This window comes from Oncorhynchus mykiss, chromosome 20 (genome assembly GCF_057628025.1).
Source record: "Oncorhynchus mykiss isolate SJ-2025 chromosome 20, ASM5762802v1, whole genome shotgun sequence".
NCBI lineage: Eukaryota > Metazoa > Chordata > Actinopteri > Salmoniformes > Salmonidae > Oncorhynchus > Oncorhynchus mykiss.
Genome location: NC_143041.1, coordinates 4948973 through 4973280, shown reverse-complemented (window position 1 = coordinate 4973280; position 24308 = coordinate 4948973). Strand labels below are relative to the sequence as shown.

At 43.1% G+C, this 24308-nt stretch overlaps 1 protein-coding gene across 1 annotated transcript in view; it reads left to right on the top strand.

The window, feature by feature from the left end:
- Window positions 1-23831, top strand: part of ablim1b (actin binding LIM protein 1b) — a 76530-nt gene extending 52699 nt beyond the window's left edge. Inside the window, exons 7-9 of the mRNA XM_090212037.1 lie at window positions 11936-12023; window positions 12476-12534; window positions 23485-23831. Of these exons, the coding sequence (XP_090068163.1) occupies window positions 11936-12023; window positions 12476-12534; window positions 23485-23595 (258 nt within the window). The 3' untranslated portion in view covers window positions 23596-23831. The remainder of the gene's footprint in view (window positions 1-11935; window positions 12024-12475; window positions 12535-23484) is intronic.
- The last annotated feature ends 477 nt before the right edge of the window (window positions 23832-24308 follow it).

Here is a 24308-nt window from a genome sequence, read left to right as displayed (position 1 = left end):
TTGATAAAATGCTATTGTGTTCATTGTCCGTAGCTTATGCCTGCCCATACCATACACAGTTGCTTTGTGTATCACCAAATGTGCATGAGATGATTGTGCTGCAACACTGCATCCAAGTCTTTTGACATAGGCATTTCAAATACCTGTCAGTCAAGGCGAGCTCATGAATATTAGCTCCCTGCCCACTCAACCTGTCTTTTTTAAACTTCATGGTAGTTAGCCATGAGAGAAAGTGTTTTTTCTAAGATCTTGTGCATTTCTATACCCCCAAAATTATGTGTGATATTTTAGTCACTCAAATGGCTACTAACTCACTGCCAACTAACTGCCAGTATACATACATACTGGCAGCTCAACTGGCAACCTTACTGTCAATAAGATTGTTGAAGATAGTAGAACTGGGAGTAGACAAGTGCTCAACCTTAATTATACATATAATGATAAAACCTGTACAACAATAGCCTCTAGTTACGCCCACTTGGCAACACTTCCGCATTCCAATTAGCCAGCTTCTCAACTTCCATTGCAAAGTCAACAACAACATTGACATCAAGCTAGCTACCAGTATGGCATTTTACACCTGCTATCTGCAGGATCTCCCACAAATGACTGTGAACGATGTTAATCGGAATGTTAAGGCTTCTTCTGTTACCTCTATGAGCAAGAAAGAAGACGGTTTCAAAATGTATGTGTCGCGCTACATTGACAACTTTGCAGGTCAGTAGCTACTGAAGTTACTACCATAGCTAGCTAGCTAACATTATCTTGCATTATCTTTTCATATTGATTGTTAAACCCTTTCCTGCATGGCCATTCAAATATCCAAAACACGTTCTGTTTTGTTCTGTTTATATTTCTCTTATTTTCTCAGTATCAAACAAAGATAATAAGACAGGAGATGTTAGCGTGAGTGTGAACTGGTTATAGGTCAATGAGAAACCCTCAACATGTGCATAAGGACATACAATTGAATCTAGCAGAGGGTCCCCAGACACTGTTTTGAGGATTTCTGTATAAACTTAAAACTTCCACTCATTTTCCACTCTTTTTCTAATTTGAATTAACAATACTAATCACTTGTATTTTTTGTGCTTTTAAATTCGTCATTTGAGACAGTTTTTCAAGTTTGGCTACAAATTAGATTGAATGTTCATTAAATAGTAATGTACAGTGGATTTGTAAAGTATTCAGACCTTGTCTTTTTCCACATTTTGTTACGTTACAGCCTTATCCTAAAATGTATTAAAGCACACCTGTATTTGGGGAGTTTCTCACATTCTCTGCAGATCCTCTCAAGCTCTCAGGTTGGAAGGGGACCATTACCCCACAGCTATTTTCAGGTCTCTCCAGAGATGTTAGATCGGCTTCAAGTCAAGGTTCTGGCTGGGCCACACCTGTGTGCTTAGGGTCGTCGTCCAGTTGGAAGGTGAACCTTCGACCCAGTCAGAGGTCCTGGGCGCTCTGAAGCAGGTTTTCATCAAGGATCTCTCTGTACTTTGCTACGTTCATCTTTCTCTCAATCCTGACTAGTCTCCCAGTCATTGCCGCTGAAAAAACATCCCCACCGCATGATGCTGCCCCCTCCATGTTTCACTGTAGGAATGGTGCCAGGTTTCCTCCAGACGTGAAGCTTGACATTCAGGCCAAAGAGCGGAGATGGTTGTCCTTCTGGAAGGTTCTCCCATCTCCACAGAAGAACTCTGGCGTTCTGTCAGTGACCATCGGTTTCTTGGTCACCTCCCTGACCAGTGCCCTTCTCCCCCGATTGCTCAGTTTGGCCTGGCGGCCAGCTCTAGGATGAGTCTTGGTGGTTCCAAACTTCTTCCATTTAAGAATGATGGAGGCCACTATGTTCTTGGGGACCTTCAATGCTGCAGGTTTTTTTGGCACACTTCCTCACATCTGTGCCTCGACACAATCCTGACGTGGAGCTCTACAGACAATTCCTCACGGCTTGGTTTTTGCTCTGACATGCACTGTAAACTGTGGGACCTTATATAGATATGTGTGTGCCTTTCCAAATCATGTCAAATCAGTTGAATTTACCACAGGTTGACTCCAAGTTGTAGAAACATCTCAAGGACGATCAATGGAAACAGGATGCAGCTGAGCTCTATTTCAAGTCTCATAGCAAAGGGTCTGAATACTTACGTAAATAAGGTATTTCTGTTTTAATTTTTGTTAAATTCTAAATTCTATTCTATTGTGTGTAGATTGATTAAATACAGTGCCTTGCGAAAGTATTCGGCCCCCTTGAACTTTGCAACCTTTTGCCACATTTCAGGCTTCAAACATAAAGATATAAAACTGTATTTTTTTGTGAAGAATCAACAACAAGTGGGACACAATCATGAAGTGGAACAACATTTATTGGATATTTCAAACTTTTTTAACAAATCAAAAACTGAAAAATTGGGCGTGCAAAATTATTCAGCCCCCTTAAGTTAATACTTTGTAGCGCCACCTTTTGCTGCGATTACAGCTGTAAGTCGCTTGAGGTATATCTCCATCAGTTTTGCACATCGAGAGACTGACATGTTTTCCCATTCCTCCTTGCAAAACAGCTCGAGCTCAGTAAGGTTGGATGGAGAGCATTTGTGAACAGCAGTTTTCAGTTCTTTCCACAGATTCTCGATTGGATTCAGGTCTGGACTTTGACTTGGCCATTCTAACACCTGGATATGTTTATTTTTGAACCATTCCATTGTAGATTTTGCTTTATGTTTTGGATCATTGTCTTGTTGGAAGACAAATCTCCGTCCCAGTCTCAGGTCATTTGCAGACTCCATCAGGTTTTCTTCCAGAATGGTCCTGTATTTGGCTCCATCCATCTTCCCATCAATTTTAACCATCTTCCCTGTCCCTGCTGAAGAAAAGCAGGCCCAAACCATGATGCTGCCACCACCATGTTTGACAGTGGGGATGGTGTGTTCAGCTGTGTTGCTTTTACGCCAAACATAACGTTTTGCATTGTTGCCAAAAAGTTCAATTTTGGTTTCATCTGACCAGAGCACCTTCTTCCACATGTTTGGTGTGTCTCCCAGGTGGCTTGTGGCAAACTTTAAATTAAACTTTTTATGGATATCTTTAAGAAATGGCTTTCTTCTTGCCACTCTTCCATAAAGGCCAGATTTGTGCAATATACAACTGATTGTTGTCCTATGGACAGAGTCTCCCACCTCAGCTGTAGATCTCTGCAGTTCATCCAGAGTGATCATGGGCCTCTTGGCTGCATCTCTGATCAGTCTTCTCCTTGTATGAGCTGAAAGTTTAGAGGGACGGCCAGGTCTTGGTAGATTTGCAGTGGTCTGATACTCCTTCCATTTCAATATTATCGTTTGCACAGTGCTCCTTGGGATGTTTAAAGCTTGGGAAATCTTTTTGTATCCAAATCCGGCTTTAAACTTCTTCACAACAGTATCTCGGACCTGCCCGGTGTGTTCCTTGTTCTTCATGATGCTCTCTTCGCTTTTAACGGACCTCTGAGACTATCACAGTGCAGGTGCATTTATACGGAGACTTGATTACACACAGGTGGATTGTATTTATCATCATTAGTCATTTAGGTCAACATTGGATCATTCAGAGATCCTCACTGAACTTCTGGAGAGAGTTTGCTGCACTGAAAGTAAAGGGGCTGAATAATTTTGCACGCCCAATTTTTCAGTTTTTGATTTGTTAAAAAAGTTTGAAATATCCAATAAATGTCGTTCCACTTCATGATTGTGTCCCACTTGTTGTTGATTCTTCACAAAAAAATACAGTTTTATATCGTTGTGTTTGAAGCCTGAAATGTGGCAAAAGGTCGCAAAGTTCAAGGGGGCCGAATACTTTCGCAAGGCACTGTATGTGTTTTCCTCATTGATGTTTGAATAAGACTAACGTAACAAAATGTGGAAAAAGTAAAGAGGTCTGAATGCACTGTATAATAATATTTATAAACTGAGGGGTTTGATCCCTGAATGTTGATTGGCTCACAGCCGTCCTATGTCAGACCATATACCACGGGTATGACAAAACATGTATTTTTACTGCAATAATTACATTGGTGACCAGTTTATGATAGCAATAAGGCACCTCAGGGTTTGGTGGTATATGGCCAATATACCACGGCTAAGGGCTGTATCCAGGCACTCCGCGTTGCGTCGTACACAAGAACAGCCCTTAGCCGTGGTATAGTGACCATATACCACACCCCCTCGGACCTTATTACTTAAATATACATTTCTCCAAACTATGTGATAATGCTAATGTCACATATACATGTATATGAGGCATGATAACACTAATGTAATATGCCACTATGAGTCCATTGATTATCATTGTATCAACTTGTTCCGTTTCCTAAATGAATCATATCTTAACTTAACTCTCTGCCTACGTTATTTCTATAACATTTAAAATGTGAATTGTTCTTGGCATCTTTGTAGAGTGTGTTTCTGTGTAAAACGTAGTTATTAATCTCACAGGCAAATCATTTCCTGTAGCTGTTGTAAAGGTTTTGTGGGATTTACAATTCAGATTTTATCTATAGTAATTCCTTCAGCCATTGTCCTATATTTCAGTTTGTCTGATAAGATTCCCATCTTGTTCACATGGCCTGGCTTCGCACCCTATTTGATTGAAATGGGACACAATTGTTTAGATTTTGACTTCACATGTGCATGTTTATATTTATATTGGACTGCTCATAAAAATAAAAGTATTACTCTACCATGTTTTACTGATGGTTCATTAACGTCTATAAATAGATTAAAATCGTCGTTGCAGCTCCCAACATATTCCAAAACCAACTTTTGGAAAATTAGGAAAAATATTTTTTCTTTCAAATGTTCTAATAATGTGCAAGCTATCAGGGGGGGTAGTCACCACTTGCCCGCTAATTAGTGAACCTCCACCTATAAATGGATTGATCTCTGACCTCAGCAGCGATACCAACCCTAATTATGCCGTTAGCGGGAAAACAGCAGAAATTACGAACAAAGCTCTCCAAAATCAACCATCGGGTGCAGGCCTCGTAAAGTTTCTCTCCAGTGTAGCCCTGATGTCTTGCCGTCCAAGATTGCCATTGGTCCAATACTGCAGTGCACAGCTGAAGCACAAGCAGGTAACAGTAGACCTAAAGGGACAGGTGGAGAGAACCGGGAAACCAATGACAAATGCAGAAAAGGGAAAGATTCTGCTAGCTATGGAACTGCACCTGAAAACTGACCAATTAAATGTAATTGCAAAAACTTATGACGATGAACAAACTCTTCAACAAAATCGTATTCAACAGGAACAAAATCATATGCTACAGGAACAACTCAATTTAGCCAAAACTTAATACGATGATGTCCACGCCGAACTAGATAAATCTGGAAAGTTATCTACAAACGGGAGCGCTCAACTTGATAACATGCATACAGTTTTGTTGAACGCTACTCAAAGTAACAATGTTCTACTCAACATGCTGCACACCAAAGACGATCAGTTCATGAACACAATGACTAAGTTGGATGTCAAATCAGCAGAACTCGTTGAAGTTGCTGACCAAATGAATGATTACTGAACTCGGGTGATGAAGATGGAAATATTGATTTCTAAGCAAGCGGAAGAAATCTCATCACTGAATCTCTTTCTCCGTACTCAGGACCTCTATCTGCAAATATGAGACCGAAAGGAGCAAGTGCGACATTCACGTGTCCATAATCAGTACTCTAAGCATTCAATTGGACTCTGCAATGCAGCAGAATACCACCGTTTGGTACCTTCTGGAGGAAGTCCAGAATGGTCACGCTTTACAGCGTGACTACCCATCCAAGCAACCAGAGCCCTGTACTCAAAGGAGTAAAGACGATCGGTTTCAGACCTTGCCTCCCTCGTGGCCCTCAGTCTTCTCCTCTTGACCATTCGGCACTGAGTAATATGGTGTCTCTTGGCCAACAAAGCCCACGCTTGGCTTCTCCTCTCCTTTCGGCCCCAATTTCCCCAAAGGATAAAGACATCCCTCTCCACCCGCTTTGACACCCCACCTTTGACACCGTTCCAAACGATACTGAGACGTCCCTAGCTGACATAGAGGACGTATTGGATGGCTACCCGAATGATACGGTTTCTGACAGGGTTTACCTGTTGATGTGAACGTCAAATAGACACATAACGAGGTTCATTCGTCTACAACAGAAACACGTGCTAAAAGACTACGCTAAACTTGCCACAGAGTTGAAATTAGAATGCAGTGGTTCTGCGACTCGCAAACATGATAGCTCACTGGCTAACACCGTCAAACAAGCTTGGAATGAACAAGCTTGCTGTCATAGGCTTCGTTAAGCTTACTTTGGTCTACTCACTGAAACAGGAATGGAAGAGCTGTTACCACTCAAACAAATGTTTCTGTCGAACATGTATAACACCTTCATTACCTACTTGGGCCCTGCAGCCCACGTTGGCTTGCCTATCTTACAACTCAGAGAGCTCGCAAGCACAGCTTTTGAGGCATCAAAAGTTCACAACGCTAAGAGCCCTGACCACTCGGTTTTGAAGTTTGACCAGGAGCACTCACTCCAGTTAGAGGATGCATTATCAGGTATTGGTGAGTTGAGAGATGACGCACAACTACGGTTTCTACCACGAAACCACGATTCCAATAACCTCCGCAGTCAAAATAACTGTAAAGTACGTCACCATCGAAACGACTACCGATACAATCAACCTGTTCGCTATGTTCCTGCTCCCAAACCACAAGGGTAACAAATAGTTGAAGGACAATCAAAACTTAGACCAATGTTCTCCAGAAGTTCCACTACTTGAAGAACTAAAGCAAGAAAAATGTAAGAAAAAGGTAAAAGATAAGTCACAAGGACTAGATGGGGAATTACCGGACACTAGTTCCACAGGAATTAACACCCATAGCAAGGACATTAAAATTCTAATTTCTAGATGCTATAAAGGGCCCGCTTGATCAAGGAACAAGCCCACTGTCTATAGACTCTGATACAAAGGTAGCGAAGAAAAAGGTCAAACGCTTTGTTAAAGCCAAGCCCACTCAAAAGTCGATCTGCTTTCACCTTGAACAGAAATGGCACATCACGTTGTTGCAAATGACCACTCCACTTTGTGGGGAATATGTCCTCTAAACACGAATCTAAACACCCATACCTGGAAACCGTCCTGGAGGACTGCTTAAAACCTCTAGTGACTCCCCATCCCGGGTCCGGGAGCGTAATCATCGACTGACACTAATTAGCATAACGCAACAGACATAAATATTCCTATAAAATATTCCTATGTCCTGGAGGATTGCTTAACTTGTCATGCGCTAATTGATCCGGGTGCGACAATATTGCTCAGCTCTAAAACATTGTTCGATAATCTCAAAAGGGCTTTGAAACCAACTAAACGTTGGTTAAAAGTGGAACGATGCGACACTACACTTCGAGGTGTCACTCAGACTACCTCGCCTCTCACATTGAGAGTCATGCTGAAACTACACTTCCAGGGCGTATCGCTCGTTCACCCTGTGTATGTTACCAGCCTCAAATCTGTACCCTGCTACTCGGAGCAGACTTGATGGATAGGTTACTCCCACTGATGGATTGGAAAACCAACCGGGTATGGTCTTAGGCCACAGTGCCTTCTCCACTGACCACACTGTTACCGACTTCCGCCGAAGTCGGTCTCTCTCCTTGTTCGGGCGGTGTTCGGCAGTCGACGTCACCGGTCTTCTAGCCATCGCTGATCCACCTTTCATTTTCCATTGGTTTTGTCTTTGTTTTCTACACACCTGGTTTTCATTCCCCAATTATATGTTCCTGTATTTAACCCTCTGTTTCCCACCTGGTTTTTGTGAATGATTGTCGGTACATGATAGCTGGTTTTTCAACGGGTGCTGTTTTCACCCCTGCATAATATATTTACCGTTTGTATTTGGTAAAGTGTATTTGTTACCATGTGCCTATATTTTTGAGTAAAGTACTTTGCTCACTCATTTTGCTCTCCTGCGCCAGACTTCATGCACCAGCTACACTCACCCTCCGACACACACTGTCTTCCCCTAACGTTAGCTGCAACGCAGTCATTCACAAGGGGTATCTGTCGAAAGTACCCCTTGATAAAAAGATGTTTAGAAACCTCTTGGTGCAGAATCTGATCCAAATAGATATTATGATATCTTGACACATGCCATCAGAAAACCTGTTTGACCATTCTTTTTATGATTTCAAGCCACTTGTCTCTGTGAATGAGAAACTTTCCTCCTCCTTGCAGTCGTCCAACACCAACCGTTGGTGGGGGTGTAGTCCCGAGACAGAAAGGGGGAGAATAGTAGCCCAGACCCATGATGAGCCTCGTCGAGGCCAGTATGGGGGGGTTGAGGCTATGTCCTTTTTTCTATGTTTTGTATTTCTATGTCTTGGCCTGGTATGGTTCTCAATCAGGGACAGCTGTCTATTGTTGTCTCTGATTGAGAACCATACTTAGTGGGGCAAAAAAGTATTTAGTCAGCCACCAATTGTGCAAGTTCTACCACTTAAAAAGATGACAGAGGCCTGTCATTTTCATCATAGGTACACTTCAACTATGACAGACAAAATTAGAAAAAAAATCCAGAAAATCACATTGTAGGATTTTTTATTAATTAATTTGCAAATTATGGGGAAAATAAGTATTTGGTCACCTACAAACAAGCAAGATTTCTGGCTCTCACAGACCTGTAACTTCTTCTTTAAGAGGCTCCTCTGTCCTCCACTCGTTACCTGTATTAATGGTACCTGTTTGAACTTGTTATCAGTATAAAATACACCTGTCCACAACCTCAAACAGTCACACTCCAAACTCCACTATGGCCAAGACCAAAGAGCTGTCAAAGGACACCAGAAACAAAATTGTAGACGTGCACCAGGCTGGGAAGACTGAATCTGCAATAGGTAAGCAGCTTGGTTTGAAGAAATCAACTGTGGGAGCAATTATTAGGAAATGGAAGACATACAAGACCACTGATAATCTCCCTCGATCTGGGGCTCCACGCAAGATCTCACCCCGTGGGGTCAAAATGATCACAAGAACAGTGAGCAAAAATCCCAGAACCACACGGGGGGGACCTAGTGAATGACCTGCAGAGAGCTGGGACCAAAGTAACAAAGCCTACCATCAGTAACACACTATGCCGCCAGGGACTCAAATCCTGCAGTGCCAGACGTGTCCCCCTGCTTAAGCCAGTACATGTCCAGGCCCGTCTGAAGTTTGCTAGAGAGCATTTGGATGATCCAGAAGAAGATTGGGAGAATGTCATATGGTCAGATGAAACCAAAATATAACTTTTTGGTAAAAACTCAACTCGTTGTGTTTGGAGGAAAAAGAATGCTGAGTTGCATCCAAAGAACACCATACCTACTGTGACGCATGGGGGTGGAAACATCTTGCTTTGGGGCTGTTTTTCTGCAAAGGGACCATGACGACTGATCCGTGTAAAGGAAAGAATGAATGGGGCCATGTATTGTGAGATTTTGAGTGAAAACCCCCTTCCATCAGCAAGGGCATTGAAGATGAAACGTGGCTGTGTCTTTCAGCATGACAATGATCCCAAACACACTGCCCGGGCAACGAAGGAGTGGCTTCGTAAGAAGCATTTCAAGGTCCTGGAGTGGCCAAGCCAGTCTCCAGATCTCAACCCCATAGAACATCTTTGGAGAGAGTTGAAAGTCCATGTTGCCCAGCAACAGCCCCAAAACACCACTGCTCTAGAGGAGATCTGCATGTAGGAATGGGCCAAAATACCAGCAACAGTGTGTGAAAACCTTGTGAAGACTTACAGAAAACATTTGACCTCTGCCATTGCCAACAAAGGTTATATAACAAAGTATTGAGATAAACTTTTGTTATTGACCAAATACTTATTTCCCACCATAATTTGCAAATAAATTAATTATAAATCCTACAATGTGATTTTCTGGATTTTTTTTCTAATTTTGTCTGTCATAGTTGAAGTGTACCTATCATGAAAATTACAGGCCTCTCATCTTTTCAAGTGGGAGAACTTAGACAGCTGTCTATCGTTGTCTCTGATTGAGAACCAGACTTTGGTACCCTTTTCCCCCACCTGTTTTGTGGGAAGTTAACTTTGTAGTTGTTCAGGGCACATAGCCCAAAGCTTCACGGTTGTTGTTTTTTGTTCTTCGTTTTGTCGGCGTCATTGTTAAATAAAGTTAAAAATGTATGCTTACCATGCTGCACCTTGGTCCAGTCCTTCAGCCAGCCGTGACAGTCATGTTCACTCCCGCTCCTGCTCTCCAGCACTCGACATTGCCAGTCCTCATTATTAAGCACACCTGCCACCATCACAATGCGCATCTGCGCCTCATGAGATTCACCTGGACTCCATCACCTTCCTGATTACCTCCCCTACATCTGTCACTCCCCTTGGTTCTTTCCTCAGGCGTTATTGACTCTGTTTCATGTCTATACGCTATTCGTGTTTATTGTTTTGGTCCATGTTCGTTTATTTATAAAAATTATTCACTCCCTGTACTTGCTTCCCGACTCCCACTAGACAATACAGAATACAATTGTATGACTTACGAACTTACTTGGAAATCTGATTTGTAGCCTGTCGCTAGATAGCCTTCCTCGCATGCATTATCAATTGATAACGTTACATAACCAGCATTATCTAGACAATAAACAATACACTTGTATGACCTATGACTTAACTAAGTTGTAATGAGGTAGCTAATTACCTAGCTACGCTAACATTAGCTAGCCAACGTTAGCTAGCCTGCCTAGCTTGATCAAAAGATAGCTACCTACATAACCAACAATAATGTCATCTAACATCGTTAGCTAAATTATACCAGAAAGGTCATAATATTCCAGTATTTCTCATTATACTCACCACCACTGCTTGGCAGAAGGGGGCATGATTTGTTCACATAATTGTAATTCAAACACAACCTTCATTTACTCATTTTTTATTTAACTAGGCAAGTCAGTTAAGAACAAATTGTAATTTACAATGACGGCCTACCCCAGCCAAATGTACACCACCCTACGGGACTCCCAATCACTGCCGGATGTGATTCAGCCTGGATTTGAACCAGGGTCTGTAGTTATGCCTCTAGCACTTAGATGCAGTGCCATAGACTGCTGCGCCCCTCATGAGCCCTCATTGTTGAGGTTTCAAGCTCCATTTTAGAATTTACGACCGAAATGATCCTATTTACACTATGTAGTCAATTTTGACACTATAATGAATGTGTCTGACTCATATCAATGCCACATAGGCTGTTTTCAAAGGGAAATGTTAAAATGTTGGCTATCCTAACCCTGGCTGGATTCCAATAGAACTCAGACATTACTTTGCTAGGCAGAAAAATCTGAGTTGCAGGTAGAGTTGCAAAATTCTGGTAAATTTCCTGAGGTTTTCTGGAAATCCTTTAATCATGATTTTTTTTTCTTTCTGGAAATTCTGCAACCCTACTTCAAAGCCTGATGTGGATGTGATCTGTAAACCGTTTTATTAGAATAAAGCTAGGCCTCAGCAGAAGGTCTCCAAGCTATGTATTTCATGAAGAGTTTTATTATAATGATAACATTGCCTAGGAACTTACATGGTAAAAGCCACTGGAACGAAAATGAACAAATTCAACAATCTGTCACTAACAAATACAGTTGTGGGTTGGTAACTACAATTAACTCGAAAAAGCAAGGCACACTGGGAAATTACATTGGAGGTGAGGCATAGTGGGGGCATTACTCAACCATTTTAACCTGATACAACTCAAATCTGGACCCTTTACAGGGTCACAGTGACTTTATCGGTTTGTGTAATAACTACAATATCCTTTTAAGTAACTATACTCTGTTAAGTGAAAGGGGTTTCCTCAAGAGTTTTGAGTATTGACAGCACATTGCGGTTTACAGTGCATGCTACTGTGTGACGTTTGACTCCCTTCTCCAGGCAGGTGACAAGCATTACCATCCCAGTTGTGCAAGGTGCAGCAGATGCAACCACATGTTCACAGAAGGAGAGGAAATGTACCTGCAAGGTGGGTTTCCAGGGCAAGTACATCGTGTGGAATTTCAAGTACTGTAAACATTTGTGTATGTTCACACAGGGGAGAATACTAACCTCCACTTCAGTGGAAGTTTCAATTAGTCATGCACTGAGTCAAGGTTATTTAGAATGTTGTTGTATGCACTTTGTAAAAGCATGAATGGAATGGAAAATTCAAGGAAGTCAAGATTTACAGATGCATGCCTTCAGATGTAGCTATGCATCCAGACCTGGGTTCAACTAGTATTTATTTTCTTTCGATAACTTTGAGCTCTTGATTGAGCCTGCCTGGAGTGCCTGATTGGCAGAGTTTGCACATTGGTGTAATTGTGTCAGGCAAGCTCAATCAAGCACAGCAAAAGTATTTCATCGAAAGCAAATAGTATTTGAACCCAAGTCTGTTACACATTTAGGCTCTTCTGAGCTCTTCTTCTCTCTCCACAGGATCTACAGTATGGCATCCAGACTGTAAGAACAATAGCAGAGCTGAAGAGAAATACAGGGTAAAATTGATCAACTCCATCAAACACACTGCCAGCTTGAATTCTCTTGTTCACTTATCACGTCAAGACTGTTTGGAATCAAGACAACTGTTTGTTTCATGATAGTGAAGTTGATGTTCGACAAAAGTTCATAAGGCCTTCATGTTTCACAAATCATTCATAAGCAAATATTCTGGTAAATGTGATCGTAAAAGTCTTGTGGTAATTACAATTTAGTTCTCTGTTCATTTGGATGACAACTATAGTCAGGGTGAATCAAATGGTGAGTGGTATGGGTATAACAGAGAATATCATGGGCGTGGCAGAGAGTTTGCTATGGTTATGACAGAGAACATTATGGGTGTTACAGAGAGTTTGCTATGGCCATGACATACGTATAGAACATCATGGCTGTGCTTCTTGCTCCTAGGCAATTTTGCAGTATTTTGTATTTTGTATTATTTCTTACATTATTTGCCCAGAATTATTTTGTGTTATTACAAACCTCCGGGAAGAACTTTTGGATATCAGAGCTGCGGTAACACCCCAGCATTACCAGCATTACGACCAGGTATACGACTTTCCCGAATCGGATTTTTGTTTGTACCCGCAGGACAATTGAACTGATTCCAGAGGCTGATCCAAAACACTGCCGGTGGAGAAGAGGTATTCAGAGTGGACTTTTAGGAGGCGCGCACACTACCCACCGCTTCCGAGTATATTACTCACTAATGTTCAGTCTCTGGATAATAAAGTTGACGAGCTCAGGGCGATGATTTCCTTCCAGAGAGACATCAGGGATTGTAACATACTCTGTTTCACAGAAACATGGCTCACTCAGGATATACTGTCTGAGAAGATGGCCCCGACAGAGAGGGCTGCCTCGCTTCTAGCTCTTAGTAAACTCTGAAGTATTTCGTTTTTTTATGCATTATTTCTTACATTGTTAGCTCAGGATCTTATCTGTTATTACATAAATACATACATACATACACTCGGGAAGAACTATTGGATATCAAGCAGCGTCAACTTACCAGCACTACGACCAGCACTATGATTTTCACGAAGCGGATCCTGTTCGCAACTGATTCCAGAGGCAGACCCAAAACAATGCCGCCGGAGAAGAGCAATTTGGAGCAGTCTTCTAGTCAGACTTAGGAGGTGCGCACACCACCCACGGCTACCAGGTATATTACTCGCTCATGTTCAGTCCCTAGATAACAAAGTTTTTTTATTTTATTTTACCTTTATTTAACCAGGCAAGTCAGTTAAGAACAAATTCTTATTTTCAATGACGGCCTGGGAACAGTGGGTTAACTGCCTGTTCAGGGGCAGAACGACAGATTTGTACCTTGTCAGCTCGGGGGTTTGAACTCGCAACCTTCCGGTTACTAGTCCAACGCTCTAACCACTAGGCTACCCTGCCGCCCCGAAGTTGATGAGATCAGGGCAAGGGTTTCTTTCCAGAGAGACATCAGGGATAGTAACATACTCTGTTTTACGGAAATATGGCTCTCTCGGGATATACTGTCAGAGTCGGTCCTGCCGACAGGAATCTCTCCGGGAAGAAGAAGGGTGGGGGTGTATGTTTCATGATTAACAACTAATTGTGTAATTGTAATAATATACAGGAAGTCCTTTTGTTCACCTGACCTAGAATACCTCACAATCAAATTCAAACCGTATTACTTCCCAAGAAAATTATCTTTGGTTATTGTCACAGCCGTGTATATCCCCCCTCAAGCCGATACCATGACGGCCGTCAAGGAACTTCACTGGACTTTATGCAAACTGGAAACCATATATCCTGAGGGAACATTTATTGTAGCTGGGGATTTTAACAAAGCAAATTTGAGAAAAAAGCTACCTAAATGTTATTAGCATATCAACTGTAGCACTCGCGCTGGAAAAACACTGGACCATTGTTACTCCAACTTCCGGGATGCATACAAGGCCTGCCCCCGCCCTCCTTTCGGCAAATCTTAGCATGACTCCATTTTGCTCCTCCCTTCCTATAGGAAGTACCCATGCTAAGGACTATTCAACACGGGTCTGACCAATCGGAAGCCATGCTTCAGGAATGTTTTGATCACGCGGACTGGGATATGTTCCGGGTAGCTTCGGAGAATGATACTGACGTGAACACTGAGACGGTTATCGAGCTTATCAAGAAGTGTATAGGAGATGTTGTACCCACTGTGACTATTAAAACCTACCCTAACCAGAAACAGTGGATAGATGGCAGCATTCGCGCAAAACTGAAAGCAATGAACCACCGCATTTAACCGTGGCAAGGTGATAGGGAATATGGCAGAAAACAAACATAGTAGTCATTCCCTCCGCAAGGCAATCAAACAGGCAAAACGGCAGTATCAAGACAAAGTGGAGTCGCAAATCAATGGCTCAGACATGAGACGTATGTGGCAGGCTCTACAGACGATCACGGATTACAAAAGGAAAACCAGCCACGTCGCGGACACCGACGTCTTGCTTCAAGGCAAGCTAAACACATTCTTTGCCCACTTTGAGGATAACACAGTGCCACCAACGCGGCCCGCTACCAAGGACTGTGAGCTTTCCTTCTCTGTGGCCGATGTGAGTAAGACATTTAAAAGTGTTAACCCTCGCTAGGCTACCGGCCCAGATGGCATCCCTACCCACATCCTCAGAGCATGAGTGTGTGTTTACGGACATATTCAATCTCTCCCTATCCCAGTCTGCTGTCCCCACATGCTTCAAGATGGCCAGCATTGTTCTTGTACCCAAGATTGCAAAGGTAGCTGAACTAAATGACTATCGCCCCATAGCACTCACTTTGTCATCCTGTAGTGCTTTGAGAGACTAGTCAAGGATCATATCACCTCCACCTTACCTGTCACCCTAGACCCACTTCAATTTGCAAAGCGCGAGTGCTACAGTTGATATGCTAATAACATTTAGGTAGCCTTTTTCTCAAATTTTCTATTGGTTCACAGATGACGCAATCGCCATCACACTGCCCTGGGTCTCAACCCCGCCCTGTGCAATTCGGTCCTGGACTTCCTGACGGGCCGCCAGGAAATCTCCACTTCTCTGATGCTCAACACTGGGGCCCCACAAGGGTGGGTGCTCAGCCCCCTCCTGTACTCCCTGTTCACACATGACTGCGTGGCCATGCACACCTCCAACTCAATCATCAAGTTTGCAGATGATACAACAAAAGTAGGTCTGATTAACAACAATGACGAAACAGCCTACAGGGAGGAGGTGAGTGCCCTGGGAATGTGGTGCCATGAAAACAATCTCTCACTCAACATAAACTAAACAAAGGAGCTGATCGTGGACTTCAGGAAACAGCAGAGGGAGCACCCCCCTATTCACATCGATGGGACCCCAGTGGAAAGGTGGAAAGCTTCAAGTTCCTCTGTGTACATATTGCTGGCAAACTGAAATGGTTCACCCACACAGACAGAATAGTGAAGATGGCGCAACCTCAGGACGCTGAAGAATTTTGTCATGGCACCTAAAACCTTCACAAACTTTTACAGATGCACAATTAAGAGCATCCTGTCGGGCTGTATCACCACCTGGAACGGCAACCGCACCGCCCCGCAACCACAAGTCTCTCCAGAGGGTGGTGCAGTCTGCCCAACGCATCACCGGGTGCAAAATACCTTCCCTCCAGGACACAGGAAGGGCAAAAAGATCATCAAGAACAACAACCACCCGAGCCACTGCCTGTTCACCCTGCTATCAACCAGAAGGTGAGGTCAGTACCGGTGCATCAAATCTGGGACCCCTTGAGACTGAAAAACAGCTTATTTTTTAAGGCTATCAGACTGTTAAATAGCCATCACTAGCACATTAGAGGCTGCTGCCCCATACAACATGTACATAGACTTGAAATCACTGGCCACTTTAATAAAGGAACACTAGTCACTTTAATAATGTTTACATATTTAAGATTTCTCATCTCACATGTATATACTGTATTCTATTCTACTGTATCTTAGTGTATGCCGCTCCGACATTGCTCGTCCAAGTATTTATATATTCTTAATTCCATTCCTTTACTTTAGATGTGTATATTGTGTGTTGTGAAATTGTGCGATATTACTTGTTAGATATTACTGAACTGTTGGAGTTAGAAACACAAGAATTTCACTACACCTTCAATAACATCTGCTAAACACGTGTATGTGACCAATACAATTTGATTTGATTTGCAGCGTTACGGAATCACTAAAGCCTCGGGTTCGTGACCGAGAGTCCCATAGGGCGGCGCACAATTGGTCTAGCGTCGTCCGGATTAAGGGAGGGTTTAGGGGTGCTTTACTTGGCTCATCCCAATCTAGCGACTCCTTGTGGAAAGCCGGGCACTTGCAGGCTGACAACGGTTTTCAGTTGAATGGTGTTTCCTCTGACACATTGGTGCGTTTGGCTTCAGGGTTAAGCGACTTAAGAAGGGTGGTTTGGCTGGTCAATTCTAAATATTAAAAGTGTGTTACGGATAGTGCTGAGCAATTAACCGAAATGACGGTTATTTTTCGGTTTTTAAACAACTAATTGACCAACATTGGTCCAATTATTTGAATTCCATTTATTTCAGTTCATGCATGGGAGTAGTAGTTTCCAACAGGCCAATGTTTTATATAGTTTAGCGCAGATAATTCACCCCAATGACCATAATCCATTGCTCGGCTCCTTGTACGGTCTTTTACGCCTGCTATATAAGAGACAGAATAATTGTTATTTATTTAACCTTTATTTTGACAGGTCATCCTGAGAGTAGGGCCTATTTCACAGATGAGCCCTGTTTAAATACATCAAACATACAATAGACAAAATTACATAAATTACACAAAACATACATTTATCAACGTAGGTCTCCAATCATTACTCTGAACTGACTAAGGGGGAACAGAACATCTCATTTCAGAGAGCTCTGTAAGTTGTTCCACATAAAGGGCACAAAAAAAAGCAGCTTTACTGTGGAGACCGAAGGGGCCTCCAGTGTTATCCAAGCCTGAGACCGGGTTTGGTCATTTGTTAGTCTAAATTTAATTATTGATTATAGGTACATACGTTTCTGCATGAGTGTTTTGTAGATAAACACAAGAAAATGCTGCTCTCTCTTTGCATACAAGGAGGCCCAACAAACTTTTTGATACAAAACACAATGATGAGTTCTATGACCGTCAACAGTAATTAATCTAAGAGCACAATGGAAATCTGCATCTAGTGGTTTAAAATGAGAGAGCAGTTGCTCCGTTAGGTATTTGTGTTCAGCAGTCCTAAAAGTATCCCTTATTTACTTGGAACAACTACTAAAATAGTGATTTTGTCAGACAGTATAGGCAACAGCTCTATAGAATTGAGATGATGACTTGGAATAAAATAATAAAGTTAAATTAAACAAATATAATATACACAACTGAAATATTTTATTAAAGTAAAGTAATTTTATTAAATGATGGTTAATAAGTGATAAGCAGAGTCATTACCATCATGGAACTTTTATGAATTGTTTTATTGTGTTGTTACAGCATTCAACCCACATAATGCATTTAAATTCGAAACCAAAATCAAAAATCATAATAGTTTTTTTCAGAATCGAACCAAAACCTCAAAAGTAGACACTCAGCACTAGACAATCAGCACTAGTTACAGATTGTCCTCTCTTTTAGGGTTCTCATCCTAAAACACTGCAGCGGCCCAGATTAAGGCCATCCCCTCGTTATTTTTTTTATACCAAACACAGCTGCAAGACTATAAGCAGGCCAGATGTTTGCAGCTTTTTAGCTCCTACAGTAAATGTGCAGTAGTCTGCTATGCACTGCTTTACACAAAAATCAAATAGAGGATTTGCAGTGTTAATTTGTATTTGCTTGAGTACCCAAGGTAAAAGCCTACACCGACAGGTTCATTCACAACACAGAAATAGAAACCTGGAGGACTGACTCACTGTTTTTGCCCTTAGGGGTGAGAACAGTTTCTGCAAAAGTGTAGTGGTTGAGTTTCTTCTGTATATGGCTGTGTGTTGGACATCTTAATGCTATCTTCTTAAAAGTGATGATCTTGCATTGACACTGCCTTTTCAGAAGGAAATTACTGCAACAGATTGTAACGGTATTGTTTGTGTCACGACTTCCACCGAAGTTGCTGCCTCTCCTTGTTCAGGCTGCTGTTGACGTCCCTAACCCTAACCCTAACCCTACATTTCTTTTTCCATTTGTTTTGTCTTGATTGTACACACCTGGTTCCTATTACGTTTTAATTATTTCCCTATTTAACCCTCTGGATCCATCATGGTTTTGTGCGTGTTTATTGTTGTCAGTTGTCTCGTTTATGTGATTCTGGATTTTTGTTCTCCTTGTTGGAAGATAATTTCAGAGTAAAGTTACTATTATTACTCATCTCTGTGTCCTCCGCCTAACCCACATCACCTAGACCCTGACAGTTTGCTGTTGTTCTTAAAATTCTAATTCAATATTGCACCAAATTTGCACTCACCGCATGTTCCATAACATTATCATGGAAAATATTAATGTTGTTTCCAACTACCAATCAACAACTGTGCCGTAAATCCGGCTGCATCTTGAACGTTGAGATTTCCAAAAGTCCAGTCTGACAAGCAATTACAAGGAGTGGCAAGGAGTGGAATGTTAGCTAGAGGCTAGACTTACTGATCAAGCTATTCAAAGTCAAAACAAAGAGACATTTCTGAAAGGTCTGGTTGCACCTGAAAAATGACCTAATTTGAAAGGCATTTACAAACTGTTAACAGATACTTTTAAGAAGATATCTTTAAGGTGTCCTTCTTAAAGGGAAAGAGGGCATTTGGGGAAAGGGAAAGGCTGATGTTTGTTTGTGTGTTGGGCACAAATGTTTGAATGCGCTCCAATTCCTGTCACACTCATTTAAACTAAACTAAAATTAAGCGCAACATGTAAAGTGTTGGTCCCATGTTTCATGAGCTGAAATAAAAGATCCCAGAAATGTTCCATCCACACAAAAGCTTATTTCTCTCAAATCTGGTGCACAAATTTGGTTAAATCCCTTCTAGTAAGCATTTCTCATTCTCCAAGATAATCCACCCACCTAACAGGTGTGGCATATCAAGAAGCATGATCATTACACAGGTGCACCTTCTGCTGGGGACAATAAAAGGCCTCTAAAATGTGTAGTTTTAGAGAATGTGGCGTCCAACCCACGTCACAACCATATGTTGTGACGTGTAACCACATGTAACCAGCCAGCCCAGGACCTTCTGACTGTAATAAAAATAAAGCCCTTTTGTGGAATAAAACTAATTCTGATTGGCTGAAAAAAAGAAGAAGAGGATTTCACATGACTGGGCAGGGGCACAACCATGGGTGGGCCTGGGAGGGCATAGGCCCACCCACTGGAGAGTGACTGATTTCCTGTATGAACTGTAACTATTTTTGTTCAGTGTCATCGGAAAGTATTCAGACCTTTTTCCACATTTTGTTAGGTTACAGCTTTATTCAAAAATGTATTCAATAGTTTTTTGCCCCTCATCAATCTACACATAATACATCATAATGACAAAGCAAACAATGGTTTATAGAACTGAAATATCACATATATACAAGTATTCAGACCCTTTACTCAGTACTTTTTTATTCAGTACTCAAGGACATTCAGAGACTTCTCCTAGAGCCACTTGTCTTGGCTGTGTGCTTAGGGTCATTGTCCTGTTGGAAGGTGAACCTTCACCCCAGTCTGAGGTCCTGAGCACTCGAGGTCCTTTGCCTCGATCCTGACTAGTCTCCCATACCTTGCCACAGAAAAACATACCCAATGCATGATGCTGCCACCACCATGCTTCACAGTAGGGATGGTGCCAGGCTTCCTCCAGACATGATGCTTGTCATTCAGGCCAAAGATTTCAATCTTGGTTTCATCAGACCAGAGAATCTTGTTTCCTTTAGGTACCTTTTGGCAAACTCCATGCGGGCTGTCATGTTATTTTTCTTGAGGGGTGGCTTCTGTCTGGCCACTCTGCAATAAAGGCCTGATTGGTGGAGTGCAGAGTAGGTTGTCCTTCTGGAAGGTTCACCCATCTCCACAGAGGAACTCTAGAGCTCTATCAGAGTGACCATGGGGTTCTTGGTCAAGGCCCTTCTCTTGGCCAAGGCCCTTCTCCCCCGATTGCTCAGTTTGGCCGGGCGGCCAGCTTTAGGAAGAGGTGGTTCCAAACTTAACTTTAAGAATGTTGGAGTCCACTTTGTTCTTGGGGACCTTAAATGCTGCAGGCATTTTTTGGTACCCTTCCCCAGATCTGTGCCACGACCCAATCCTGTCTCGGAGCCCTACGGACAATTCCTTCGACCTCACAGCATGGTTTTTACTCTGACATGCACTTTCAACCTCATATAGACCCGTGTGTGCCTTTCCAAATCACGTTAAAACAATTGAATTTACCAAAGGTGAACTCTAATCAAGTTGAAGAAACATCTTGTCATGTCCGTCATAAGGAGTAGACCAAGATGCAGCGTGGATATGTTTCCATCCTTTATTTTGGAATAGAAAACTTCAAAGAACAAAACAACAAAGCGAACAAATGAAACATGAAGCTATAATAATACTCAACGGGCAACTAAACATACAGTAGACAAGATCCCACAAAGCACAATGGGGAAATGGCTACCTAAATATGATCCCCAATCAGAGACAACGATAAACAGCTGCCTCTGATTGGGAACCATACCAGGCCAACATATATATACAATTCCCCTAGATAACCCACCCTTAATCACACCCGACCTAACAAACATAGAGAATAAACAGCTCTCTATGGTCAGGGCATGACAGTACCCCCCCCCCCCCCCCCCCCCCCCCCAAAACCTGACTCAATAGGGGATGCGGCTCCGGTGCGGGGTGAAGTACCCACTCCGCTCGTGGATACGTCATCGGAGGAACCGGACTGTGGGTCATCGCCGGAGGCTCCGGACCATGGATCTTCGCCGGGGACTCCATGCCGTAGATCGTTGCCGGGGACTCCGGACCGTAGATCTTCGCCTGGGACTGGGAACCCTCGCAGGAGGCGCTGGACTGGGAACCCCCGCTGGAGGCTCTGGACCGCAGACTGTCGCTGGAGGCTCTGGACCGCAGACTGTCGCTGGAGGCTCTTGACCGCAGACGGTCGCTGGAGGCTGTCACGAACCGGCTCAAAGCCCGTAACAAAAGGGAGACCACATGGAGATAAGGAGTAACAAAATGTATATTTATTAAATAAAGTAACTAAGTATAATATACAATGGTGTGTGTAATCAGTAATCCGTAGTGTAAGTGAGGTTCTGGACCGCGTACCGTCTCAGGAGGTTCCAGACCGTCGTAGGAGGTTCCGGACTGTGGACCGTCGTTGGAGGTTCCGGACTGTGGACCATCGTTGGAGGTTCCGGACTGTGGACCATCTCCGGAAGCTCTGGACTGGGAACTGTAGTCGGAAGCTCTGGACTGGGAACTGTCGCCGGAATCTCTGGACTGTAGAGGTGGCACCAGGCTGATGACACGCACCTCAGGGCGAGTGCGGGGAGGGGGCAAAGGACATACTGGACTGTGGAGGCGCACTGGAGGTCTAGAGCGTAGAGCTGGCACAACCCATCCTGGATGGATGCTCACTTTAGCCTGGCAAGTGCGGGGCGCTGGCACAGGACGCACTGGGCTGTGAAGGCGCACTGGCGACACAGTGCTTAGAGCCGGCGAAGGATATCCTGGACCGAGGAGGCGTACTGTAGACCAGAAGCGCTGAGCCGGCACAACCCGTCCTCACTGGATGCTCACTTTCGCACGGCAAGTACGAGGAGCTGGCAGAGAACGCCCCCTGGCTGTGGATGCGCACTGGAGACACATTGCGTTTCTCCGCAAAACATGGTGACAAACTGATCCCACGCTCCTCATGGCGACTGTCTTGCTCCAGACACCAAACCATCCACTCTACCTCATCACTCCCCTCAACTATCTCACAATACTCCTCGCTCAGTCTATCCCAATATTTCTCTTCGCTCTCAGACTCGCCCCTTGGCCTCGCCGACCACTTCGTGTGCCCCCCCAAAAATGTTTTTTGAGGCTGCCTCTCGGGCTTCCGTCATGGCCGCAAACCCCGGTGCCGTCGTTGTCCGTCCTTCACCGCTTGCGTCTGCTTCCATGGAAGGCTTTCATCTCCTGCCATTATCTCCTCCCAAGTCCAGGATGTCTTTACCTCCTGGATATACTCCCAGGCCCAGGATACCTGCTCCTCCTGGCCACGCTGCTTGGTCCGTTTGTGGTGGGATCTTCTGTCATGATCATTACAAGGAGTGGACCAAGATGCAGCGTGGTATGTTTCCATCCTTTATATTGGAATGGAAAACTTCAAAGAACAAAACAACAAAGAGAACAAACGAAACGTAAAGCTTTAATAATGCTCACAGGCAACTATACATAGACAAGATCCCACAAAGCAAATGGGGAAATGGCTACCTAAATATGATCCCCAATCAGAGACAACGATAAACAGCTGCCTCTGATTGGGAACCATACCATACCTTACCCGACCTAACCAACATAGAGAATAAACAGCTCTCTATGGTCAGGGCGTGACACATCTGAAGGATGATCAATCAATGGAAACAAGATGCACCTGAGCTCAATTTCATAGCAAAGGGTCTGAATACTTATGGAAATAAGGTGTGTATATATCAAAATAAATTATATACATTTGCAAAAACTTCTAAAAACCTGTTTTCGCTTTTTCATTATGGGGTATTGTGTGTAGATTGCTGAGGAAATGGATTTATTTAAACCATTTTAGAATAAGGCTGTAACGTAACAAAATGTGGATAAAGTAAAGGGGTCTGAATACTTTCTGAAGGCACTGGACATCGTCACCATCGACGCTCCTTCTGTGTGCAAATGTGGCAACTATGTCATTGTGCCATTATGGGAAGTTGTTAGTGGCTGACACAGTCTCTCTTTCGCCCGCAGCCTACCAGGTCCTCATCTGAGAGTATCTGCTCAAGACCTGGCTCCAGCATCTCAGGGTCCCCTGGTCACACATTCTATGTGAGTACCTACAGCAACTCTGCACACTACTAACTGGAGATGCAACTGAAGGTTACACAACTGACTGTGGACTCCAATGAAACAACAGTGTTATTCTTCTACTTTATTATTGATTGATATCACTCCAAGGTGTTCCCTACTTATTGCGCTGTATCATCTATGTGTTTGTTATGTTGGGAGTATTGTCATGTACACTGTCCTGAGTTATTTATGGTTGTCTTGTATTGTCCTGTATGTATTTTGTACAATAAAAAAATGTATTAAAAGCATCACAATTCTGGCTAAATACTATTATATCGTTATTAGGTAGTGTAGGGCTTTTGAAGTCTTGGTAGCTCTTTAGTTGAACCCTCAGTCATAAAACAGGCTTAACAACACTCACTGATCACCATATTTTGCACAAACGGAGCTGTAAAATATTCGGACCAATTCAATATTGCTGTTGAGGAACCTGGCTAGCTCTGTCGGTAGAGCACGAGACTCTTAATCTCAGGGTCGTCGGTTTGAGCCCCACGTTAGGTGCTTATTTTCTCTGTCGAAGTACCAACTCACTTCGCAAACAGCCCTCCGCTTGGACTTTCGAGCAGGCTTGCCACCCTGCATTGCTGATGTGTCAGGCATAGCTGGTGATTCAGAAGACTATGGATTTGAATCCTAGCTGTGCCTGCACTCTGACCTGTTATCTCAATGACATACCTATTACCTATGAAAGGTCCTCCTAAATGGATTGAAAAAGTGCTCCTTTT